The sequence below is a fragment of the Polistes dominula genome, unplaced genomic scaffold (genome assembly GCF_049000335.1).
Source record: "Polistes dominula isolate Pdom_NZ unplaced genomic scaffold, Pdom_raw_medaka contig_26, whole genome shotgun sequence".
In the NCBI taxonomy this organism is placed as follows: Eukaryota; Metazoa; Arthropoda; class Insecta; order Hymenoptera; family Vespidae; genus Polistes; species Polistes dominula.
The window spans coordinates 835,924-849,875 of NW_028300939.1; the positions used below are offsets into that span (position 1 = coordinate 835,924).

General features: G+C 28.9%; 1 protein-coding gene across 6 annotated transcripts in view; it reads right to left on the reverse strand.

Annotated features, from left to right (window-relative positions):
• Positions 1–4,604: 4,604 nt before the first annotated feature.
• Positions 4,605–13,952, reverse strand: part of LOC107072366 (uncharacterized) — a 134,622-nt gene continuing 125,274 nt past the window's right edge. For 5 of the 6 annotated variants that reach the window (XM_015332232.2, XM_089171470.1, XM_089171471.1 and 2 more), the window contains 3 exons: positions 9,528–9,782; positions 8,471–8,702; positions 4,605–8,060 (listed from right to left, as the gene is read on the reverse strand). In XM_015332232.2, the coding sequence (XP_015187718.1) occupies positions 7,808–8,060; positions 8,471–8,702; positions 9,528–9,782 (740 nt within the window). In that variant the 3' untranslated portion in view covers positions 4,605–7,807. The remainder of the gene's footprint in view (positions 8,061–8,470; positions 8,703–9,527; positions 9,783–13,952) is intronic. The other variant, XM_089171472.1, reaches the window with a different exon arrangement.

The window sequence follows — 13,952 nt, forward strand, 5'->3', positions numbered from 1 at the left end:
AAAAAAAAAATGAAGCCAATATGATAAGAATTTAAGTAAAATAAAAATACCCTAGAAAAAGTTATCTAGGATTTACGAAAGATTCGAAATAAATGGTTGAATGTGAGTATCGAGGCATATCTCTTTAAAATTCCAAACGTTTTATCGAATGGTAAAGAAAAGAAGAGAAAAGAAAAGAAAAGAAAAGAAAAGAAAAAGGAACACGTTGAGTAGGGTGGAGGGTGGAGGATGGGGAGGGGGTGGAAAGTGCAGCAAGCAGAGAAGTAGAAGAATAGAAAAGAAGAAACGCGAACGAGGAATCGGAGAGAACTGATCGGTCTTTGGTTGAACTGTTCGAGTTAGAAAAGGTAAGGGGTAAAAAAGAGAGAATAGGAAAGAGAGAGTATGACAGTATGTGTGTGAGAAAGACAGATAGATAAAGAGAAAGAGAGAGAAAGAGAGAGAGAGAGAGAGAGAGAGTGAAAAGGGAGAGTATGACACGAAGGATGGAGTAGGAGTTGACAGGAGTGTCGTGGGGCTGTGCCTCGAGGTGGTATATCGACCCGTAAATGTATATAACAATTGAGTTAGATACATATATATATATATATATTATATATTTATATATGTGTATATATAAGTATATACACGTTCTTGCTTATAGTCAGTCAGCTTACCACTAATATTGCATTTAATCTATATATCAAATATATATTTATTTTTTATTTATTTTCTTATAATTATTTTAATATATATTAATATTTAGTGTAATATTATTCTATTAGTAGTTTATTAGAATTTTTATTATAATAAATTATATATATATATATATATATATATATATATATATATATATATATATAATGTGTTTTGACAAGTATATACACATTTTTGCAATAGTAGTTAAATCTATAATATATCAAACTAGCATATTAGTATACCAAATTATGGTGATGGTAGTGGTGATAGTAATTTGTTTGTTAATTCGTTAATATTTATGTTTGCTATATTTGTGAGATAGAAGAATGATCTTATGTTATAGAATGAATATTACACATATATTGGTACGTAATTTAGATATCTATAGGGAGTCTAATTTCAAAATTTGAACTAAGCGACTAGCTTCGTCAATGAGAAACGTCACTATATAATATATATATAGACAGAGAGATAGAGATAGAAATTACGTTCGTGCATGACATTTCTGATTAATACACCATGTAGTTTAATATATCAAAGGAATATGTGCCAGTTTCGTCTAAGGTATTTCCAGATTGGATATCTAATACATAAATGAACAAAATTATAAATAATTATATCTTTTCAAATTTAAATACGATTGATTTTTATAAATAATTCTTTTTTTTTTTTTAAATTAAAACCCACATAGTTTAAATTGAACGAAACTTATTCATCTGTTGATGATACGAAAAGGAAAATGAAGAGTTAGAGAGAGAGAGAGAGAGAGAGAGTGAGAAAGTAATACCACTTACCTTTTAAAAGGTATCTTTTCGCGACGTCTCGCATAATTAATTCGGTCTACCCCAGAAGCTTGTAAAACGATGTTAATGGGGGTGGGAGTGAGATGAGTATAGGATGGCTCCTGTTCTTTGATTCCAAAAACATCAACGAAATATACGAAAACCCATTTGTGCTTCGAAGTTAAACGAGAAAGATATAAAAAAAAAAAAAAAAAAAAAATAAATAAAAAATGAAAGAAAGAAATGAAAAACAAAAAGGTACGCGAGCGTAATGTTAAAATATTGTAGTAGCAACGCGTTTTTCAGGGATTTTATTTATTTTTTATAATTTTTTTTTCATCGTTGAATTTTATATCACGTTAATCGAGAACTAAAGATGCAAAGCAAGTAAAATTGCAAGCTTACACTATGGAATATCAAATTGAAAACAAGTATATGCAATCAGTAATACTAGGAATAGTATAATTTCTGTTAGAAATTAAAAAAAAAAAAAATCCATAAAGTAAGAGGCAACGTTTTGTTGAAAACGTTTTTATAATAATCAATGTGTAATATTATTTCGTGTTATAAAGTAATATAGAAATGAATATTATTATTCCCACTCGTTGGCCTATATATGTATATCAGATTAGCAAATACCAATGTGAACATCATATTTATTATTCTACTTCTGCGTGTTTCTATAACGTATCTTCTTTTATTTATTTATTTTTATTTTTTTTTTTATATAAAATATTATCCTCCTATCATTTTTTTTTTTTTAATCTGTACAAGCGCACAGGAACTGACGATGCATCGATATCAGTTATTATTCATAACAGTTGAACCATGAAACGTAAATAATTGCAAAACTATATATATATATGAATATTTTGCTTTTTTGGTCTAGAAAATTTTACTTTTAATTCTTTTTTCTTTCCTTTTTTTGTAAATAAAAAATGAATAAATAAATGTCTATATTATGTATGAAGTTGTGTAAAATAATTTGAGAAAATATTTTTTTTTTACATAGATTTCTTTTTACGTTGAAGAATTTCTTCTTCTTAAAAATTTTAAGATCTTCTTTTTTTTTTTTTTTATTGAATTTACATGATAACTCATCCATGATACGTACACGTCGTATCATTAATATTCCTTTATATATTCCACTTACCTTCTTTTTAACGATAACGATAACGACTGCTCGTATTACTAAATAAAATAAGTACGTTTAAAAATATATATAAATAATAATAATAATAATAATAATAATAATTTATAATAACTTACGTAAAGAATATTTATATTTATATTCCAGTATATTTTTCTTCTTCATTTTTTTTGGAGATAATTAATAAAATTATTTTTAAATTATATATTAAATTATATATATATATATATATATAATTATATTATATTATAATAATTATTTAAAAAATTTGTTTTCTTTCCAATTTTTATTTTATTTTTAATATATTTAGTATTTTTATTAATTATAATTTACACGTTCGGACCAACCTCGACGATTATTTTTTATCCATTCGTAAAAGTATAATATTATATTGAGTAGAGAAAAATAGAGAGAGAGAGAGAGAGAGAAAGAGAGAGAAAATGACAGACAGACAGACAGACAGACAGATAGACAGACAGATAGAAAAGGGAAAAAAAGGGACACGTTGAGAGAAATTGGTCGAGGTCGTTGATACACGGTCGCTGGACAGAAAGTTATGTTTTTTTTTGTTGTTGTTTTTTTTTTGTATAATATACAGGAATATTTACAGATGCTCATTAAACGTATTAACGTTTTTTTTTTTCTTAATTACAATAGAAACTATTAACTTACGACATATCTTTTTATTCTTTTACAACTCACGTATTTTCACGTATTTTTTTTCTTATCTTTCTCTCAAACGCATTCACACATACATCATACATTTCAATAATTTCAATTTCAATTTCAATTGTTCATCGTATCTCACATAGCGAATTATCGCTAATATTATCTAATTAATCTATCTAACTTCCTATACTATACTTTAATACCCTTTTAAAGGGTCTTAATCGACCTAACAAATAAAATTGTGTTGTCCACGCAATATACTTTAATCGTACACCCCCACATATCACACATACATCATACATATATGTGATTTCTCACACAATATTCGTCTTATTCACACTTACATTCTTTCTTTTTTTTTTTTTTTTTTTAATTCGTACAAAAAGAGAGAAGAAAAAAAACCTATTTGTTTGTGTATGTTTACGTGTATGTGTATGTGTGATTATTAAACTCGAAGCATCATCAGTGGTACACACTAGCAACACATGAATTTATTAATAAAAAAAGAAGGAACAACCTTATGAGATAAAATAAGGATTAAATAATAATACTAATACTAGTTTTTATTATTAAATAAAATATTATAAATCTATTGAAAATTAATTTCAAAAAAGAAAAATGAAATTGTAGAATTCATTATTTTAATAAAACATTAAAATTATATTTATTAGAACTTTGTAAGTAAATTTCTAATACTTTGAAAAAGTATATCTAACTAAGCAGTATAAAACTTATTATTAATAATAATAATAATAATAATAAAGTTATTATAAATAATAAGAAGAAGAATATCGATGAGAATGAGCTTTTGTTGCATCATTAAATTAACGAATGCACTTATCCAATGATAGTAATAAAAATAAATAAAAAAATAAAAATGAAAAAGTATTGAAATACAAGCTAGACAGATAGATCCTAATCAATTATTATTATAAATCAATAAGAATCTTTTAATTTTGTCATCGTGTTGGTTACGTGTATGTACCACACTCATATGTGTATGTTTCTCGTTGAATGTTATATATCAGGCACTCCGTTTCGAGGAGGTCAACCTCGATACACGATATTAATTAATCGTATAAACAATTTTTCGAATCTCATCGTGTACTATGATATATAGTTATTATTTTGTTTGTTTGTTGGTAATTAATTAATAAAAGAATCTTTGATAGAATTTTTTACTCGATAACTCATCGTTCGTATGCTACAAGGACACATGCATCTTTTCTTCTTCTTCTTCTTCTTCTTAAATTTTTTTGTTTAATTTTTTTCTTCATCATCATCATCAACATCATTTTTATTTTATTTAATTGTAAATTTGATCATTGTTTTTTTTTTATTTATTTATTATTGATAGAGTAAGAGTATTAGAAAAATGAACGAGAATAGGAAAGAAAAATGTGGAAAGAAAATAGCAAAGAATTGAAAATAAAAAGGAATAAAAAAATTGGCAGTAATCGTTTGATGGCAGTAGAGTCAATTGGCAGTTAGTAATTGATGAATTAAAAATTGGTTTTTTTTTTTTTTGAAGAAGAAGAAGAAGAATAAATAAAACAAATTGAAATAATCAAATAAAGAAAGATAAAGGAGATTAAAAAAAAAAAAAACCAAACAAACAAATATAGAAGTGGCAGGAAATAGAGTGAAGAATAAAAAAAAAAAAAAAAACAGAGGAAAAGAAATGAAAGAAGAAGTAGAAGAAATAGTAATAGTAGTAGTAGTAGTAGTGTGTTTCTACTAGCAATTAAAATTCTATTTTCCATTTCTTTTTATCTTAGGAGAACTGTGACGAGTCGTGGCGAGTCAGACGCGACACTACGAGCGTCTTAATTAGTCCAAGCTAATTAAAAAAATAAAATAAAATTAAAAAAAAAAAAAAACAGTAGCCTGACGGATTATTGCGAAATGCGGTTTCTAATCAAGACACCAACAACAAAAACAAAAACAACAACAGCAACAAACAACTATTTCAGAAAATTAAATTCTATTTCTCAAGAAAATTTTGTTGTTTTTACGCGTTGATGAAATATCATTTTATTTTTTTTAAATTATACTATGAACAAAAAAAAATATAAATTGTGTAAGAAATAATACAGGTTGATAAAAATGAAATTATTTAATTATTTACAGGTATTAATATCGGGATAAAAAATCGTCTAATATTGAAATTGAAATTTTGGATGAAAGGATGTAAAAAAAAATTAGTAGAAACGTTGGACGTTTGTTTTTGTTGAGATTTTCTTAACGATTATTAAAAAAAAAAGGAACGTTCCTTTTGTTTTTTTTTCATTTCTTTTTTTTTCATTAGATGAAAATTAGAAATCAAGGAGAAAAGGGAAAAGGGGGAGGAAAACATTTTTATCGATTGAACTACGATCAGGGGTGGTGTATTAATTCATAATGTCGATAAAATCTTACGAACAAAAACCGATCCCGTGAGAACGTTGTTCGCCTATAGCAACAAGAAAAACAGCTTAAGGAAATTATTATTATTATTATTATTATTATTAATTATGAAAAATCGTGCTTCTTATATAATCCGAAGGGTTTCTTATCGATAAAATCGCGTGACAGAACTACCCCTCTTTGGTGATTCTTTTTTGTAAGGAAAGATTTGTTATATTTTATAACTAACACGAAAAGTTTTGTTGAAATAAATCAATTCTCTTTCAGATTTCAAATCTGTCTTTCTAACTTTCTTACGTGTATATATGTGTGTGTTTGTTTATGTGTGTGTGTGTGTGCTTATCTATTTATATTCATTTTTTTTATATCAAACGAGATACGGACGACAATTAATAATATACTACGAGTTAACGAGCATATATTTTTTTTATTTATTTTTTTTGTGTTTCGTTTTGTTCATTTAACTTTAATCAACAACAACAAAAAAATAATAATAGAAAAAAAATATATTCCGTATTTTATTAAACTCATATATTCGTGTATTTAATTATTTGAATGATTTATTGATTTTTATTATTATTTTATTATTATTTTATTCATTTTTATTTAATTTAATTTTTTTCTCTTACTATTATACCTTTTCTTTTCCTTTCCTAGTTTTTTTTTTGTTATTCAGTCCTCTTTTTATCATCATAAAATTCATTTTTAACGATCTCGAAAATGTATCTTGAGCATTATCGTAATCGCGGCGTAATTTATTTATTTATTTATTTATTTATTTATTTATTTTTTTTTGTTAGAAAATCGATTTGTTTTTTATTTTTCTTTTTTGTTTTTTTTTTAATTATTCGATGGTACGGAGAAATATAATAATATTTTTGTAACTATGGTCCGTCCGATTTGAAAACACTTAAACACACTTTTCCCGTTTTATCTTATGAGATAAATTGTGTAAATTACACGATCGTATTTACAAATGTTGATATACATATTACAATTAATTTTTTTTGTTAACTATTATAAAAGTTTTCTTTGCTTTTCTTTTCTTTTCCTTCTTTTTTTTTTTTTTTTTATTCTTATCGCTGCAACGATTTAAAACTGAGCGAAATGTTAATATAAATGAGAAAACAATGATGTCTAAAGTCAGTTGAAACAAAATTCGCTGTAAAACACGTCGAATAGTATAACAAACAAGATGTACAAACAATTTACTAACAAAATTTTAACAAAAGAATGGAACTTGGTTTGTAAAAAGTTTTAGCAAAAGAATAAAACTTAGTTTTCAATGAAGTCTCCTCTAACGATATTATATATTTGTATGTGTGGTTTGTTTGAGGGGGTTGGTAAATTGTTATAAGTGTAAATATTTGATTGTTTAAACATTTTAAAAAAATTCCCTTTTTTCTTTGGTGACAAGATATATCATTTTAAAGCGTATTCGTATAAATCGAGTTCCATTTAAAGGTACAGAAGTAAAGTTGTGTTTGTATGTGTGTTACTCAAGGAAGAAGAAGAAGAAGAAGAAGAAGGTGAAACGACTTTTATCGATTTTGCCCATCTTTTCGTTTCGATACTCCAGGGATATATACGCATTGATACGTTTTCTTCTTCATACTTTTTATTCAAACGATTCTTCCACTGAAGATCTCCCTAACATAAGCTTCGTTCTTTCGGTGGTTGATAACGAAAAAAGATAAAGAAAAAGAAACCCGGTAAAAAGATGAATAAAGGGAAGAAATAAAAAATAGAAAAATGGGCTAAAATATGGACAAATTTGCGAAGGGTGGAAAAATGTTGCTAAATTTTCAAATACTTTGACGACGTGTTTACAGCGGGTTTTGTCATAGTAAATTAATAATGTACGTTTCGTACACCTTTTATATATATATATATATATATGTATGTATGTGTATGTATTTTTATGCAAGTCATATGGTGTATGTGAAAATTATTTGAATCGTTTAGTGATAGTGGTTGGTGTAGTAGTATGTGAAGAAATATAATATATAATAAATGAATTGTGGCAGTATTCAATTTAAAAGCAATAATTTCTCATGCTAACTTCCGGAACGGGACTCAATGATGGGGGTCGTCCCTCACGAGGGACAACCCCTTCCTCGTGTCAGCCATAGTAATAGCTTTTGGTATTGAGGCTTCGTGGTGGATTTTCCGTGCGTAAAATCGTATGAAGATTGTCCGTGCCAACCATGTGGTTACCCAGATCAACCCTGACACCCGTCGTCATCGTCGTTGTCGTGCCAGTTGCATGATGAATTGGCGCCGTGTGAATGCTGTTAGGCGACAATGGTATCCTAGTGTCTGTGTAATATCGTTCGCTACCGTGAAGTCTTTCTGCTAATTGTGTTTCAGGTATTCTGAAATGATAAAAGTATCATCAAATTATTTTATTATTATTATTATTATTTCTAATTAATACACTTGAATTGTCTTTATTTTACCAATCGTCAAAACGTGTCAAGTGTTTTGTATTTGATTATAGATTTTTTAAAACACCAACCATCAAATTATTTTTTTTTTTTGATTTATTATTTAAATAGTAAGTTTAACTTGTCAATAATATTTATATATATATATCTATATGATACTAAGTATACTACTACTATGATATGAAATATTCGCGACAAGGTATATCCATTTGACAAATTAGAAAAAATAACAAACTTAAAAGAAACATTTCTGCTATGCTCGTCGTTTTATTTGAAATATGATTTTCCTTTCTGGAATGTTTCTTACATTCCATCAAAATGGGATTAAATTAATTTACCTGGTGTCCTGCATCGGGACAGGAACTGGTGTGGTTAGATCGATGTTTGCATCGACCTCGGAGATGTTGTCGGTAAATGCGTTTGGTAGTGCATCGTTGTTTGCGTGAAACTTTGCGTCACGTTTAGCACGATGACGACTCAACAGAAGTTTGCCAATCACCAAGCCCAAAAATACGAGTACACCACCGGATACGGACACGATGATGTAGAGATAAAATTTTTCTTGATTGTCTGTGTGTGGCCACATGAAAAAACAAAATTAGAAAACAAAAAAGATCAAATCATGTATCATTCGAATTTATATATATATATATTTTTTTCTAGGGGATGGAGTGAGGGAGCATTTTTTTATTTTGTTTAAAACAAAACAGAGAAACTTTTGTGCAAAATACCCACGATAGGAAATTGGATTGTGGTCTAGGGGTTTTTTTTCCGCGACTAAAAGAATATTGCATGCAATTCAACTAGAATATTTTTCATGCTCATTTATCGATCAAACTAACAATCCGTGTTTGTAGAACCATGGACCTGCGCCACCGGCTTTTATTCAACAGCCATCAAACAAAAATTCTATCGATTGATTCGAGCCAAAATATAATTTATCCCATTTCAGAAAAACTTACGAACATGAAAACACCGAGCGATCATGCTAAAACTATGATTTGTTAACTAGAAAAAATAAAAAAGAAAACTACAAATGCCTAGTAGGATGCAGTTGCATTCTAATCAAACATAACTTTGTTTTAAAATGAATACGTGTTATTTAAATAATTGTGTTTACTATTTTTTCTCTTTTCATTGTCTTAAATTATTGTAATTATTATTTTATGAATAATTTGTGTAGCATATGTCCTATTAGTGTACCGATTGAGTAGTTTCTTCATTTTTCTAGTGAGTTTTTCATGTTTGTATCGATTGAGTTGTTTCTTCATTTGTTTCTAGTGATTTTTTCTTCTGTAGGAATTTACCTTACCAACACTTGCCGTAAAAAGAAGTTCGCATGGATTACCAACCAAGTAATGGTCGTAGAATGGAAAAATTTGCGAATGTACTTACTTGATATGAATGAGTAGGCATTGATCCATTCATTGAGATATCCAACAACCATACGATCCTCATCGGGAACTGCATAGACGACTGTAGTACAGTTTGACGGTGATACCGTCGTAGGTAGGGCACTACTATTACCACCCTTGTTGTTGCCAAATATCATTCCCGTGGTTACCACGGCTGATAAGGAGGACATGCCATTTTCTTTGGTTATTTTTCCTTCTTTACCGATCGAGCTTAATTTGTTCAACGTGTTCTCCACTGTAGTGGCCGAGAAATATGTGATTATAAAACGAAAGAGAGAAAATGTAAATGAAGAAAATTGTGATTGACACAGAGTAAAACAAATAGTGAAAAGTAAGATGTGGATGTGTAATACAAATATAGTAAAAAAAAAAAAACTAGGTGATAATAGACAATGTACAATTGAACACCATCGTTGGTATACAAAAATAATAGTTTTTTTTTTGTTCAATGAAATAGAAATTATTTCGACGAGATAAATAAATTATTTACAGAGGAAGCATTGATGCATTTTACAGTAGGGATGATCCGCCACCATTTTCTCTTTATAGAGGATTAATCAATTTTTGAATTAAAGCTCTATTACGTTTACAGGAAGAAATTTTTAGCTTCGCAGTTGATGATATTAATTAGATATCATTCGAATGAATTTTGCATGAGCTTTTCTCAACAAAAATGAGTTATTAGAGCAAAAGAAATTATTTGTAAAATTAATTTGATGAATGAAGAAGCAAAAAAAAAAATAAAATAACATGATCATCCCTTAAAACGTGGATATAATCCAAGTAGTCAAAGAAATGTGACGATGAAAGTAAAGTTTTTTACAAAATGGTACTTTGATGTGTCAAGAATATAAAAAAAAAAAAAAAAAATGTACAATAGTGTCGGATATTATCGAGAATTTTTTTTTACAACTAAAACGTTCTTATAAGGAGAAAATTAAGACACGTAAGAAAAAAAAAAGGAATAAAAGAGGGCAAAGAACAAGTTTTCCCTTTTACTAGGGACTTTAACATGACGTTTAACATACGAAGAAGATCTCCCAACGTAATCTTTTGTCAAGTATAACCGGGTAACGTGTTTAAAGTGAACGTGAATGTGTAATTAGAAATGCAAATTTTCTTGTGCCACATAGAAAAGGCGAGTGTCGAGTGTTTCGTTCGCAATTTCAGAGAAACTTTCAAGCCTTTGCGCTTTTCTGCATATATATATGCACATGGTACTTTTATATATATATAATATATATATGTGTTAGACGGTCAACCGTAATACATAAATATAGATAAGTTTAATTTGTTATAAAATTTGACTTACTTAAATAATTGTTAAATATCGTAGAGAAATATAAAGTGTGACACGTATCGAATAATTCCATTATATAATACAATTAACATTCCCCTAACGTGTCACAGTTAAATTACCTTAAAATCACGAATAATGCTAGAGAGAGTGCGCATGCCAAAAATTTCTCCCCGTTGCTGGCATCGCATAACGTTGAAAGAGAGACAGAGAGAGAGAGAAAGAGAGAGTGAGGTATAGTAATAGTAGTAGTAGTAGTAGTAGTAGGTACTTACATATTTACAAATACATACACGATGCATTTTATCCAATACGCTTGCTTTGCAAAATCAGCATGCATTATACAATGAAATGAAATTATTTACAACAAAATAAAATATATAATAAAATTCTATAGAGAATTATTTAATTCTTTTTAGATTGTAAATTTGCAAAGTTTTTTGTGACGAATAAAAATAACAAACAAAGGGAAATTTATCTTATTAAATTCACTAGGGTATTTCGATTTATATTCTCGGGGTTTGATATGAAAGAAAAGGAGAATAAAAATAAAAGAAGAAAAATGAACGAAACAGAAATATATATATACATACACCCTTTTTCACCTTTCCCTTCAGTGATTCAACTTGCAAAAAAAAAGTGGAATAGTAGTAGTAGTAGTAGTGGGTGCATACAACCGAAGGTTTAAAACCCGTTGCTCGTCTCGACGAAAAAAATTCAAATGCACTTTCGGCCGATTGCTAGCAAAACGAAATCGATGCTTTCTCGAAAGCCCGGGGAAAAAGGGATGCTCGATGAAGGTGGGGGCTGGGGTTTGTGGGTGGATTGAAGGAAGTAGGACCTCAAAGGACGCATATATCGTCTCCTTTTCATAGTGCTCTTGACTTTTGTAGGAGGAAAACGATTACCTTTCGCCTCGGAACGTCGTAAAATTTATCGAGGATCGTTGGTAGGCGACAACCGAACGAGAATACTTCGATCGATTCCCCTCACCCCTCTATCTCTCTCTCTCTCTCTCTCTCTCTCTCTGACTATTGCGAGATTTAAAAACATTCCCTTTCTCCTGTAGGATGCTTGCCTTTTTCGATCTACATCAGGGGATACTTTTTCTTACGAAAAAATCTTATCAAGGAGAACACGCTCGGACGAGGTTTGAGTTGAAGTTGGGGGATAAGGGGTAAGGGGTGGGTGTTAAAGGTAAGGGATAGGAGAGAAGGAATTTTATACTCTTTCCGTTCGTAGATTTCAAAGTATAAAACGTGGTGGTAGTGTTGTAGGAAGATAGAAATGGGAAAAGAAAAAAAAAAGAAAATAGAAAAGAGAGAGAGAGAGAGAGAGAGAGAGAATAAGAAAAAGAAAAATAAAGTAAAGAAATTATAGAAAATTAAAAATAGAAGAAAAAAAAAACATGTGTGCATGTCACTCAAGTTAGAAGTGAAACCTTTAAAAACAAAAGTTTCGATATCTTATAAGAAAAGAAAAAGAATAATCTTTCGATGAGGAAGAGAGAGAGAGAGAGAGAGAGAGAGAAAGAAAAAAAGAAAGAAAGAATTAATGGAAAGCATTTAGGGTTATGAAAACGATTTCGATTCGATTAAATCGGATTATCTAATCACCCACGAGCGAGTGATTATAAGAGACGCCGGAAATTCTCTCTCATATTACTCTCATTTCTTTCTTTCTTTCTTTCTTTTCTTATAATTTCGCGGGGAAGAAAATATTGGAAAAGTTTGCTTTCACCAAAGATAGGAGCGAGGGAGATCGAAAAGTTCCTAGTGGGATAGTTACTAGCAAAAATAGAAGAGAAAGGTCACAAAAGCAATGAACGATAATGTGAAGTTTCACGAGGAACATTGGCTGCTGCTGGTCGTTGCTAACTTTACCCCTCTCTCTACTCTTTTACTCCCATGCCACCCCTTCACTCATTCTCTATCTCTCTCTCTCTCTCTTTCTTTCTTTTTCTTTTTCTTTCATTCCCTAGCTAGTCTTTAATTAGCGTTATGACGCTAAATTCTACGGGCCGATAAAGTTAAAGCTCGATCAAGTGGAACGAGTCGAGCGTTTCCGCGACGAGCTGCTGCTGCTGCTGCTGTTGAGGGGGGTGGTAGTAGAGAAATCGTTCGTAAAAAGATTCCAGGAAGAATATTCCCTATTTTTGTTCTTTCTTCTTATGTATTATACACACATTTATCTATTTATCTATTTATCTATCTATCTATCTATTTTTGTATAATAATAATCTTTCTACTTCTGACCAATTTTCAAAATGAACTCATAATTATATTTTAAAGTCATATAATTTGAAAAAATATCATTTACAAAGTGAATATAAAAAATTAAACAAAGAAAATAGTAGTTAAATAAACATTTAAGGGTGGGTAGGGGTGTGAAAAAAGCATATATTTTCAATTACGTATGTTACACAAAATATATTCTATCCTGTGAAATAACTTAATAGAAAATTCTGTTTCTATATTCGTAATATGGATATCAAATAGTTTTAGGGGTGTGAAGAGGGTGGTAGATTGAATTCCAAACCGCTAAGATAATTCAAGATTCTAATTAAAAGCATATATATTAGTAATAATAATAGTAGTAGTAGAGTAACAGAATCGTGCAACTTTGAGTAAAGATAATGATGTAATAGATTCCAACTGTTAAGTGTAAACCCCCATACGTAGATAGATAAATAAATAGATAGATAGATAATAGAGAGAAAAGCAGGAAGCAAAAGAGATTACCAAACGATATTTTACTAACTATAAATACAATATATATTTTACAAATGAATTATTTAAATGATGCAAAAATTTTTATTTATCATTTTTGATAAAGTTTGGTTTTAAATTTAAATGTAAATTTTTATTTAAATTGTTCATGTAAATCAAATAAAAATTGTACTATCATTTTAAAAAAGAAAATAAGAATTCATTATGATGAAAATTCAAGAAACTTATTTATAGAATTCATTTGAAAATATATAGGTATATATATATATATATATATATATATTGCAATTTTCGAGAGTATGACAATTTTGTCAGTTTACTTCTATTCGAAATTGGCGCCAAACGTTTTGTTAGGACGCTGGGTGATGATGGTTTGGCA